General features: G+C 32.0%; 1 protein-coding gene across 2 annotated transcripts in view; it reads right to left on the bottom strand.

Annotated features, from left to right (window-relative positions):
• LOC121116014 (matrix metalloproteinase-9) overlaps positions 1–4,502 on the bottom strand; it is a 102,835-nt gene extending 98,333 nt beyond the window's left edge. For both annotated transcript variants that reach the window (XM_040710207.2, XM_071887946.1), the window contains exon 1: positions 4,219–4,502. In XM_040710207.2, the coding sequence (XP_040566141.1) occupies positions 4,219–4,357 (139 nt within the window). In that variant the 5' untranslated portion in view covers positions 4,358–4,502. The remainder of the gene's footprint in view (positions 1–4,218) is intronic.
• Positions 4,503–13,712: the final 9,210 nt, after the last annotated feature.

Below are 13,712 nucleotides of genomic sequence, written 5' to 3'. Positions count from 1 at the left end.
ATACTATGTATTTATGATTCCTATTCGTGTGTTTCCAATTTTAAAAGCTAAGATGTATTATTATTTACTATAAATTGTAATGATTAAGTGCTCTTTAATTAATAGTTGATTTATTGCATTATGAATATACATAAAGTATGTTCGAATCACTACAAGAACCTTTTTTGCGAAAAAAAATCGTGACAATCGCCCAATCAAGGACTGTGTAACCTCATTAACGCAAAGATATAGATTGTATTTTGTTGTCAGCTGTCGATGTTTGGATATATTGGGAGAATATTTTTGTATTGCTTTTTTCAGGGAATGTGTTCCTGATGTAGAGTAAGTTTCTCGTCCATTTACAAGTTCCACAGCTTGAGAATGATAGGCAGATTCTAATACTAACTAATGAACACTGATTCATTGCAATAATTACGTAGTATTGAAGCATGAATCATCAGCAGCAATGTATATTTTTTAGCCAAATTGTCCATTCTACAATTTGGGCATTCGCCAAAGTGCCCTTTCGGCAATGTATACTCACACGACAGTAATACTTTGAGGTAAAAGTGCCATCATACGAGTTTTGAGATACGAGCTTGATTTGAAGCAAAAAAAACATTCAATGACATACGAGCTGATCGAAAGTTGGCATCAAAACGCTAGTGTTGCTTCAAGGGCGATTTAAAAATAAAGTGGTTTCTTATATTATAAATTGGATTGTTTAAATTAAACTGGCATGTCAGAGAACAAGCATAATTAGTGATGAAAATCGTGTGTATTTTGGAGATGTTTAAAAAACGAATTTCAACATAGTTACCCTAACAATTAGAAGAAAGGTTTGGATGGGAGCAGCTACAATCACCTGGTACAAGAGAGGAGGGGAAGGAGGAAATATCAAGGACATCGGCAATAATTACTCCAAAGTCAATCCGCAATTCTACTCTAAGTCCAACGGGGACTTACAATTACAACTCTGTAAAAAATCCTCAAGATTATTTTCCGTCTTTATGAGCACAAACGAATGTTTAATCAGGTTTTGAACATAAATGAATGTATTAGAAAAAAGAAGTTCACTACTCAGGAGTTAAAAAATAGTGCAACTCCTGACGAAAAGAATGTTCCTTTTTCAGAGAACCAATTCCAGAATAAAACGGGTCGGCTAAAAAATACACCGGATTTACATCTCTAAACATTACTGTACTTTTACAACGTGAATACCTTTTTTTTGTGAATCACTCAGTAGAAATAGACGACTAAACTGAAAGTAATACATGTAAAAGTTATAATTTTAAGTATAATTAATTAAAATATATTGTCCTCCCATGTTATTTGAATAATGTATTTTATGAAACAGTCAAAAGTACATATAGTTTGGTTAGATAGTTGGTATTCTCAAAAATATAATACATACAGGACTTGTACTAAAATGGGGGTGAGGGGGCCCCACCCCGTGGACTACTAGAGTTGGGAAAGTGGGATGTCACTAGGAAAATTTGGATTAGTTAATCAATGACTAGACAAAAATTATAGTCGAAAAAATTTCATATGATTGACTTTTAAATTTAAAAACAGGAAATACAAAAAAAAAATATTTATTGAAAAGGCCCAATATATGCTTAAAAATCATCAACTGCTCAAAAAACGACATTAGAAAAATGTACATATATATATATATTTAATTGAGAAAGGTCTTTAATATTTTCTTAATATAAATATAAGCAACAAATCTTATTTTCCAAACAAAAAGGCATTTCTTATAAAAGTCGGAAAATACGAAAAAAAATCATTGTAACAGCCTGGCATAGAAAACTCCTAGCATTGGTCCTAAATAAACATGTATATTATAATTATAACTTTTCCTATAAAATACAAAAAAAAAAAATTGCATGAGTGAAAATAAAGTTATTTATTTTTTGTATAAAAGTAGTTTATAATAGCAATATAATTTCAATAATCTTGTATTAATCAATTCATCGGTTTGCAAAAGACTACTTATCAAAAATCAGACTGCTGAAAATAAATAAAGTCTTACTTAGACCAGAAAAATATCCATTGATAAAGAATTAGAAAACAGTTCTGTTCTCTATTGGAGATAGCACCAGTAGCATGCATGCCTCATACTAATTAACACATTAGTGTATTTATTTAATACAAGAGTGATTTAATATTACTAACCTAAATTGATAAGTAAAATCCGTGAATAGTTTTTTAGAGTATCCTAATTGTACAAAATTATATCTAGGAGTCGCTTTAAGGGAAAGAGGAATTTTGTGGAGAAAAACGCTGCAAAATATTTTTTTTAAATCACATTGTAAACAATATAGAACCACATCTGACTATATCGAATCAAATTACATATTTACGAATGAAAAAATCATATTTTCTGTCATTAAGGGTTTAACAATTAAATTGAATACAGTCTTTGACATGAGATCAAAAGCGTGGACTTTTACTTGCCGAAGAGATCCTTCTATTCGGAAAAAAAATACCTTTCAAGGATAAAAGTATTGTATTCTGAATTAGAAGTTAAATGATTCAAATCAAGGGTATTCAACTAGCAGTCAATTCAAATATTCTGAGCGCTGTACTTTGTAATTGGATCCTAGGATCTTAAAGTTATTTAATTTTTATATAATAAAAGTTTCTTAATCCAAAGCCAGCACAAATTATTAGGAAATGGCGCCTGTTAAATTGAAGATCACCAAAAAGTTGGTATATATATATTTCAAAAAGGAGAAAGTGTCATTTATGACAAAATATTATCAAATTAATTTCGGATCAGCATAAAATCTAATACATATAAAGTGGCAAATTGGCTTGGGATGGCCCTGCCTAAATACATTGCAACTTGTTTTAAGATACTTTTGTTTATGTTTTGATTTCGATGGTCAAAGTCAGATTTCAAAAGATAAATAAATACTTAGCATAATTATGCAATACAATGTTAGTACTATAAATATTCTAATTAGATTCGTTGAACTCCATTATTTATATATATTTTAAGAATAAGTGTTACAAATCGTTCTGTGAATTATGAACCGTAATATTTCTTTAACGGATCTAATTTAGTTTATAAATTGATTTTAAGAACAATATTGATATGAAATCATAAAAAAATACAATTTGATTTTTTTCATTTATTTTGATGTAAAGAAATACCGTTCAATTCATATTAAATTTGAATTAGAAATCCGCTCTGAATAGTCATCACATGATATAAGAGTACAATTAAATGTATCTTTTTTCACTGGATTTTAGTTATACTATTTTTTCCCCCTATAAGACTCAATGGTTTAAAAACAAAAAAAATTAAGTCTACTATCTGAAATCGGTAGTATCAAACAGTGTCGATTTTAAAGGGAAAAGGATGTTTTGACCCAGTATTTCAAAAATAAGGGTCTCGCACAAAATTATTTTTTTTTAAAAAGATTTAAATTTTTTTTAAATATTCTGAATACTTTTTTTTTTTAATCAAAATTTAGCTCAAGTTAAAAAAAAATCCCCATACATGGATTTTTGCCATACGCTCACAGTAAAAATGACCCTTAACGCAGCTAAAATGTAGGTCAAAACAAAATCCCATGAGACTAGTCCAGATACAAAATCCAGTCTCAGTTAGAGCCCCAACGCTTCTAGAAACATGCTGTAAACCCTCAATTATGCATATATAGGGCGTTAAAATTAAACTGCCACTTACTTGTATCAGCGATTTTTTTATCATGCTGTTGTCTGATTATGTTTTTTTTTGTCAGCAGAAACGTTGTTTCATCAAAAAAAACAAAAACTTTTGTTAAGTTTTGGCCATCAGAGCAATAGCTGCTCCAGATATAAAGAATATTGAATTTACAGCGGGGGGGAAAGGCGTTGTGCCCTCACGATTATATATTTTTTTCCACAACAACATGGAGGTATCAAATCGAAAGATCTCAAATGTGACTCCCCCCTTAATTCAGACTGTGCAAAAAAATTGTAAGCTATTCTGGATACTTATGTGAAGGGTCACTGAAGTGGCTGAGTGGGGACTGCTATGATTTCATTGGTAAATAAATATATACTTCAGGAGTCAAAATCTAAATCCGATGGAGGATTTTTTCTGGGACTAGGTTGAATCTAAAACGAATCGAACATCTCTTGCCAATAAGGAGGCAATGACCAACATGCCATAGATCTACCTTGTTTTTGAAAAATGCCTCAACTTGATCTTAACACCCTGAATAATAAAAACTCCCAACTCACCATAAAATAAGTTTTTCCCATCATTGGATAAAAACGGAAATATGCAATGCTCGGATGAGACAGATAAACAGGATCCCTGAACCAGTGGAAATGAAAAAGCCAGGAAATTATACAACTTAAATAATAATGTGGACGTCATTCCTGTGTTTACTACTATGAATTAGGTATTATCTCTGCAAACCTCCTCATTAACTCACAATCACACACCACTCAAATAACTTTACATTAAGCTTCTCACTAAGTAATGTAGAAATTGATAACTCTTCCAGCTTCTCAATTACAGAGAAATAATAATAATTCATCAACTTCACATCATCCCTTGAATAGCAACAACACCAATATGCGATAAATAAATATGAGAATTGAGCATAATACATTCATCGTATGAGGAGTACTTAGTAATGTGTGTGTGTGTGTGTGTGTGGGTAGAGCTCATGAAATTGACTTGGAGTGGGAAATAGAGGGGAAAATGACACTTAGTTTAACCCTGTGTGAACTAGTGCTATGTCCACCACTTGACTCGTTAAGGATCGGCTCGACTCGCGATAAATTAGAAAAGAGGACATGTACAACAAAGTATGAAGACCATTCTTTGCCCCCCTCCACATGTTTGCATAATAATGTAGTACTTCATTATTATAGCTGTTGTTCGCAAGTTATCTGAAAAACGTACTGTGTACATAGACGCCCAAAAAGGAAAAAAAAAACAATCAAAATTAAATAGCTATGCATGCCCACTGTCAGAGCCGTTTCTAGAATTTTTCTTTGAGTGAGAGAACACTTTTCGTCAAATCTATGACAATTTGTACGTTGTTTTTTTTTAGAATAGACCAAGGTTAATAGAAATACAAGGTTAAACCATCATGGCTTGCTAGAATTTTCAATCTGATGTTTTGTACCGACTACTGGGCAAGACAGGCATATTTTGACAAAACACGCAACCGCTCATATTCTATGACGTCACTATTGCTAGAATTTTTAATTTAATGTTTCGTACCGACAGCTGGAAAGAAAAACAGATTATAACAAAACACGCGACCCCTCATCTATTATGACGTCAAAATTAAAAGCAGTGTGGAAGTCAAACATTAATCGTACACGAGTTATGGAATACCTGGTATTTCTATTAACCTTAGAATAGACCAAAAATGTAATCCCAAGTTACATTAACTAAGATATATGGAGTAAATGTTATACTATAATGTTTAATATACTTAGTCAATGTAACTCCATCTGACCCATTAAAGATTAATAAAAAAATGTATCTCTCTCAAGAAAAGACAACGTAAAACTAATTTGTTATATGTTTGAATAAGTAATAATCTATATTTTTTATCCAATATGTCCACAAGCAATAACAGACTTGGCACCCTGCCGAACAGATTTGCAGGTCTTGACGATGAAAACCGTATCCTAGGTGTACCAGACTGTCTTTGTGGCGAAACCAATCCGAATTTGGATGAGAGGTGCGACGGACATTTTTCTCCAAGACTCCCCAAAATTTACAGTCTAGGGGATTGAGGTCAAGGCTGCATGCAGACCAGAAGTCAACAATAATGTTACTGTAATAGTTTTGAATTTTCTTTGCTTTAAGGGGTTCTCATGAACCTTTTGATGTTATAAGGAGTCAGGACGTAGATACCAATGGTCTCTGCAGCCTTTTTGGAAGCTAAACCGCCACGTTGGAGATTGCATACCCGTTGTTTTTTTGTTTGTTTTTTTCTGACATTTTAACACTTAGAGACATCAGATAAGAACAAAGCTTGTTTATTTTTGTTTCAGCTGTCGTTTAGTTGTGGAACCACGTAATTAACAATAACAGGGATAAAATCGTAATTCAACGCTATTGAAAGTTTTGGGTACCCACTCCGTACAATTGGTATGAATCTATGATGACCCCTCAAATTTCTAAGCATTGCTTAAAATACAATCCTTTGCGAAATCTATATAATTGATAAAACATTAATTTGTACTGGGACCGCATCTAGGAACAGTTCAAGCATATATTAGAGGACAATATTTAAAAAACTCATTTGTGGGATGAGAAATACATTTAGCTCTAAACAAATCTCAGCTTATTCATACTTTAGGTTCCAAGATGTTTTTTCTCCAGTCATAGAAGAATTGTTTTTATTCCATTATATTATTATAATTTCATTTTTGACAAAATTTAACGACAAAAATATGAAGACACCTCACCCCCATAGTTACGGGCCTGCTCATTTATTAAATTTATTCAATGAAATACTTTGTATATAAATTTCTTACCTTCTTTTCATATGGTACCATTGCAGCCAATTTTTTAGTAACTCTGAGATTCTTACAAAACCGTGGTATATGTATGTCTACATAGTATCTAATTACCATTGCCAACAAAGTTGAACGACGGTTCTGATTTTGGCCCAGTTTGTTTCTTTGTTAGTCACCAGGATTACGGTAAAAGTTACTGGTCTATTTTCATCAAACAAGAGGGTATTGAATTTTGAGAGGTCAAGGTCAAAGTGAAGGTAACACAAAACGAAAAAAATACATAATCGCCCATAACTTTGGAAAAAATTGACATACATCACCAGTGATGAAAATCCAGTATAGAATGGGCATTTAAAAAAAAAGAAACTGAAAATCAACATGGTAACCCTGACAATTTGAGGAATGTTTTGAAAGAGAGTAATGTTTTGAAAGAGAGATGACTTTTCATTATATCATCTACAATCAGCTGTGACAAGAAATGAAGGAGAAAACGTTATAAAAAATGACATTTGCTAGAATTACATACTCCATTGTCTCGGAGTCCAACAAGGACTTACAAACTATAACTCCGCATTAAATCTTAAGGGTTACACTCCATCTTTTATTTGCACACACAAACGTTTAATCAGGGTTTGAATATAATTGAATTTATTTAGAAAATGATATTCACTACTCAGGAATTAAATAATAATGACAGCCGCTAAGGAAAAGAAAATTAATTCTTCAGATTACCAATTTAAAAAAAAAAACGGGCCAGCTAAAAAATACACCAGATTTTCATGACTGTATATAACTCTTTTTGATTTAAGGTGGAGGTTTTGCACCATACCGAGTGTCATTCTAGTTAGAACTTCTGATTGGTTAAAAAATCACCTGGAGACAGCAATATCAGGATATTCAAAATTTTTGATGTGGTGTAGTGTTCAAAATCAAGCCAAATCAATGAAGTATAATGTTGTCAACTTGAATTTTTACGAGTTTTAAAATCAAATTTGAGTCAAATTGAAAAATTATCGACACAATCCTAGTCAATAATTGTTTGAATCAACACATCACTAATGTTTAGACGTATACATACACACTACAATTTAATTTCACATTATTTTCAATCTATAAATATACATAATATAAATTAGTGAAGCTTTAGGCAGTCCCAGAGCTGCATTTACAATAATTTTTTACACACATTTCATATGTATTTAGAAATCAATTCTCCTTTTAATTCTAATTGAATTGTACAAAATAGATGTAGTCCATCAACATAAAAGCAAGAGAGTTTCCTTTTTCACAAAATTGATTCTAGATTACAATTGTATTCTTCAACAAATGATCATCAATTTCCATCGACATACTATTCTTATAAATCTTTTGGAGGCGACGCAAATTACATTTAATATAGATTTTTTTTTGTCTCAATGTAATAATTACAAATTGATGGATTATATATGAAAAACCACATCCTGGTCAAATTTATCATAATTCAAAAGAAGACTCTAAACTACAGGCTGGTCCAGATAAATTGGGGAAATCTTGAAAACCCTATAACGAACAAACTACGTATGGTAGACCCATATTTTTTATTATTATTTGAAAGATACATTAAATCAAGGTTATACCATAGCGCATGTACATCTGATGTTTGACTTCCAGATTGCTTTTAATATTGACGTCATAGTAGATGAGTGGTTGTGTGTTTTCTCAAAATCTGTTTTTCTTCCCCAATAGTTGGTAAATACATTAAATTGAAAATTACAGCAATAGTGACGTCATAGACTATGAGCGGTTGCGTGTTTTGTCAAAATCTACCTGTCTTGCTCAGCAGTGGGCGCAAAACATCAGATTGAAAATTTTAGCAATCCCGATTAGGTGATGGCCTAGCCTTGTATTTCTATTAATCTAGGAATGAACTCGATAGGGTATAACCATATTTTTTAGTATTATTTCAAGGCTTCATTTAATGATGTTCTATATCCCTCTTTTATGCTTGGCCATGCTAAGAGGGGGTGTCGATTTTTGTGGAGGTCATACAAGGGGTTATACTTTTTCCCAAACCGAAACCCCGTTTTTTGAAGCTCAAAGAAACTAGATAGGGGGTTCAGTTTTCGATTTAGATGCATATATGTTGGTATGTTCTTTGAAGTGTATAACATATTCTTTCGTTTTATATTCATGATAATACTACTAAGGTTTCAAGAGGCAATAATAAGAGGGGGTGGGTGGGGGGGGGTATGCTATACTGAGACTTTGCAGATTACTTTACTTAACCGGATTGATATACATAGTGTGAAGAAACCAAGATAATTAGAATTATCAGGATCTTTTTAGACAACAAAGAAACATTCATAGTATAATTATTACTATAAAGAAGTATTTTCTGAAAATTCTTTTAAATTTTCTAAACTAATTTGACCATTTTCAATGTGATTTCCCTCTCCCTCCTCAGCCCAAGAAACGCCAGGGAATCCTTATCTAGTATATATGTTACGGGCAATGTGAAAATCGGGCATTTTGCAAAATGCCCGGGCAGTGTGCAAAATGCCAGTTAGAGAGGGCAATGTGCAAAGTATCTGGACAATGTGCAAAATGCCCCAAAAAATTTATTTCTAACATTAAACTAAAAATAGTAATTCCGCCAAAAACCCCACTGCCGTCTCTTCCCTGACCATCAAGGACACTAGTTATTCTAAATTACTCAATGGCTTAACCATTTTGCTATTATGTTAAGAGGGCTCCGTTAAAGTATGTGGAACTTTTTTTGTGGTTAATGACCCTCTTGCAGCTTCTCCACAAACGAAAGGTTCAGTTGTTTTTAAATAATATAATATATGTCAAACAGGTGAGCAATTAAAACGAACGTGATAATATGTGGGCATATCAGGATTACTACAGCAACAAGTAATGATCTAATAAAAATTTATATAAGAAGGTGATCCTATTTAATAACATTTGAACTACACAGTTGTATATTTTATTAATTTCTTCAAAACTTCAGAAACAAAAAACTTATTTCTAACTAATCTTAAACATTTAATATAATAATTTCTAAAATGATCGTTTTTTTTTTTTTTTTTTTTTTTGTTTTTTTTTGTAGATGCACGTTGTCAATTTCCATCCGACAGAATTGATACAGTTGGTCACAAAGTGATTTAATTCTCTTTGGGAACTATATTAATAATTAGGAATGACTCCTTGCATGGCTCAAATTGGCTTCTTATAAAGAGTTACTTTAGGACACCATTTTTTTCCCTAATTTATAATATCTTGTCTCTTTTACATTAATCACAGCTGCCAAGACTTTGTGGGGATCTGTTTTCACACGATCCATGCTTGGAGCTGGGGCATTGATAGACCGTCCTACCTCAGTCTCATTTAACCGCCGTGAGGAGAGTTGCATCATTCGGTTGCTTGCTCTTTTTGTTGTTCTTGGCGGTCCACAGCAGATTGACAATGTGAGTACTTTATATTTGTCAAATCATCGTTATTTCCCCAATGGTAAAGCTGCATGGTGCTGAAGAGTGGCATTTATAGTCGCAGATGAAACACTTTCGTTTTCCAGTTACAAGCTGCTGACAATATACACATTTATTGTCAATATCTGGTATACTCTCTATGCTGTTCTTCTGTGGTTATATTGCTCTCCTTTGATAAATGCAATCCCTCAAGTCTGACCTGTATTGGATGGCCATACATTGCTTCGTATCGAGTTCGCCCAATACCCGTGTGAAAGTAGCGATTCTTTGCATATTGTACAAACCACAATACGTCAGCCCACTTTTTTTGTAATTTGTCACGCAGCCGCATCATAAAAATGTCCTGGATGTCTCGATTGGCTCTTCCAACGGATCCCTTTGATTGTGAGGGACGGGGCTTTCTATGTACAAGTTTGCAGTCTGGCAACATCGTAACCAGTTATATCATTATTCTATTAGCAAACTCCCTATCACCTTGTACTATCTGAGGTGCTCCCTTGTGACTAAAGAAGTGAAGTAAATCATGATTATCAAGTTAATTTCCGGGTTTTTTCTATTTTTACATACCGATAGGACATATTGTTTACAACTCTACTTATATTGACTTCAAATATAATTCTTAGATAAGTTTGTGTGATACCAATACAGTAATGTTTACTTATACTTAATCAATACACCTACATCTGACCAATTATGTAAACGAACATATTCTAGCAATAGAATACAAAGGCTAAAATTAAACAAAATATGTCGATGATTTATTTGGTTGTGTGTTTCTATGATGTAAAAAATAAGTTATAGATACATTTTCTCATTTTCTTGATTGTGTTCCACGTTTTTTTTTGTATAAAGTCATTATATTATATTATGAACGTTTTATTTCACAAAAAAGTTTCAAGGTTGCGTGAAAATAACTTTTAAAACCGACGTTTTTTATTGTTTTTTTTTTTGTGTATAAAATTAATTTTTAAATCATGAAGTTAACAATTATTACCCATCCTTACACAGCCCAGGGCTATCTTTTGACACTCAAAAATAAATTAATAGTATCTTTTACACTTTTTTAAGGTCTATAGAATCTTTAGAATAACGTATCGATTTTTTTTTTTAATTTTTAGCTATGTGGCATATTTGTAAAAATAACCAATTATATAAAAAACCATCAGTAAACCTAAATGTAAAACAAGTATGATAATCAATGTTAAAATTGCGAAAATAATATATTCACAATTTTTTTGCTATATGTGGCTTAAAATAAAGAGTACTTCATACTGAAACATATCAGAAAGGCTAAAAGTTATTAGCTGAAACTGATTGGTGAAATTTGTTATTGGGGAGCAGCATCAACTTAACAACAGAACCGACAAGTATCAAAATATAAACTTTTGAGTGTCTATTACAATCCCAAGACTTAGAATAATGGTTCTAAATTAGTTTAAATTTAATGTTAAACGCCAAGAAGTGGTCGCCCGAGGTCCATAAGGACACCCAGGTTGATCGATACACTGAGTTCTAAGATTAACCGCAAAAAAAAAAAAAAAAAAGATTCACGTGAAAGATATCTTAGGAAACCATGCGTAGGATGGTGAAGGAGGACCTGAAGATGAAGCCGTTTCGTCTACATATATCCCCCCCCCCTATATATATATATAAAGAGAGGTTGCGTGTATGTATCTTTTATGTGTCCCCAGACCGTTGAACCTAAGAGGCTAAAATTTTGTATGGGCTCCTCTTTTGAACCTAGTTAAGCTAAGGCGGTGGAATTGATTTTTTGAGGGGTCATATAAGGGGGGGGGGGTCCTATACCCGAAACACTAAAACTGTATTTTGGAGCTCAAAGAGGCTAGATAGAGGGTTGTTTGATATAGTGTGATTAGTATAATATGAAGTACGAAGTATAATCAATGTCCTACTCCATCGTTATTATCATAGTTAGCGAATTAGAATGATCAGGATCTTTATCGATAACAAGAAAACATTCATATTACAATTATTAGTGTATGTAGTATACATATATGTGTATATATTTTTTATTTTCTCAATTAATTTGACCATTTTCAATTTGATTTCCCTCTCCCTCCTTGGCCCGAGCAACGCCAAGTAATCCTTTGCTAGTACTTAGTTATATATAACTGAACCTATGAACTCTTTTTTTATATAATTTAAAATATTTTATTACGACTATTTCGATTCAAGGCACTTACATTGAAAAGACAAGAGATAATTGATTGACTTATCTTAAATACAATTTAGATAGATACATATTAATTTTGATATATAAAAATTTACCAGGTTAATAGATATACAAGGTTCATCATGTAATTTGGCTTGCAATAATCTTTAACTTTTACCGACTGCAAGGCAAGAAGGACAGATTTTTACAAAACACGCAACCACTCATATACTAAGACGTCAATATTAAAAGTGTGAGGGAAGTCAAACATTAGTTATACACGCGATATGGTATAACCTTGTATTTCTGTTAACCTTGAAAATATATATCTTTTTAAACAAATAAAATATTGGTAATCGACACACAGAATAATGAAATCTTAGGGATTGCAGATTATGTTTAATGTAGGTTATAGAAAATTAATAAATTATGTATTCTTAATTTGATATAAAACCGATAATGTGATGATTATTCCATATTTATAAGTAAAAGGTAAACATTAAATGCAGGTCAATTTAATAACCCATTAATTATTTACCATCAAAATAGAATTCAATAGAGAAAAATACAAGACAATGTAAATACCATATAGCTTTGAATTAGGAATACTGACTACTTCATCAACACTACAACAAAATAAAAATTTAAAAATAGAACAATCACTACTTGAAATAAACCAAAAAAATTATCAAATTATCTGTATAATATCAGTTTTTTTTTAAATATATAGGGTGTGTATATATTTTTTATCTGCTTTCTTTTTATATGCAAGCAATGGCTTAGCAATCCCAAAGTAGTCGACTATTTGAGCAATTCCAAACACAGGGCAATTACAATCATAAAACAAGAAGCCCCTTGAGAAAAGTTAATGGTCCTTCCCTCCGAAGGATAGTCGTAAAAGCATGGACATTACACGATCCTTGATGAGTAACTGTAAACGAGTTTTAGCAACATCTGCAGGGTTAACAAGTGCGGCAGAAATACTTCCAACTCCATAACAAGATATAAAGGACCACCAAAATACACTTTCATTTGATCTTGCTCTTTTAGGGCCACGGTAATTTAGGTTCGCACAAAGAGGAAAGTAGCATACTTAAAAACTGACGTCTCTCAACATTGTTGCACTTATATAAGCCAAATATCCCAATGGATCGAAGAAGTTCTTTGGTAATACTCTATACAGATACTTTACGAGCATTTATTTTTTTGTACTAGTTATTTTGTAATACTTAATTACATTATATTAGAGTGAACATTTAAGAAGACTTATGTGTAAGGAGATCAGATTTATATACGTAAATGATTTAATATATACCCTTGGGCTATAGCATATATACAAGCAATATACTCACATACATCTGTAGCTCCAACTCAGTACTGCTACTATTCAAAACACATACTTTTAAACTATTTCACATATTCTAGTCGAGAGTCAATTCCCTGGATATCCTACAAAATGTTTAACCTGTTCGAGAAAAATCATGCATCAGAAATTAACAGCAAAGTGCATTCTTCAAAGAAAAGAAAATAATCTTTAAAAAAATATGCCTAAAAATGAAAACGCTACAATCAAATTAAAAGTGAATATTTTAATGAGTTCC

This window comes from Lepeophtheirus salmonis, chromosome 4 (genome assembly GCF_016086655.4).
Source record: "Lepeophtheirus salmonis chromosome 4, UVic_Lsal_1.4, whole genome shotgun sequence".
In the NCBI taxonomy this organism is placed as follows: domain Eukaryota; kingdom Metazoa; phylum Arthropoda; class Copepoda; order Siphonostomatoida; family Caligidae; genus Lepeophtheirus; species Lepeophtheirus salmonis.
The sequence above is the reverse complement of the archived record's forward strand: the minus strand, read 5'-3'. Positions and strand labels throughout refer to the sequence as shown.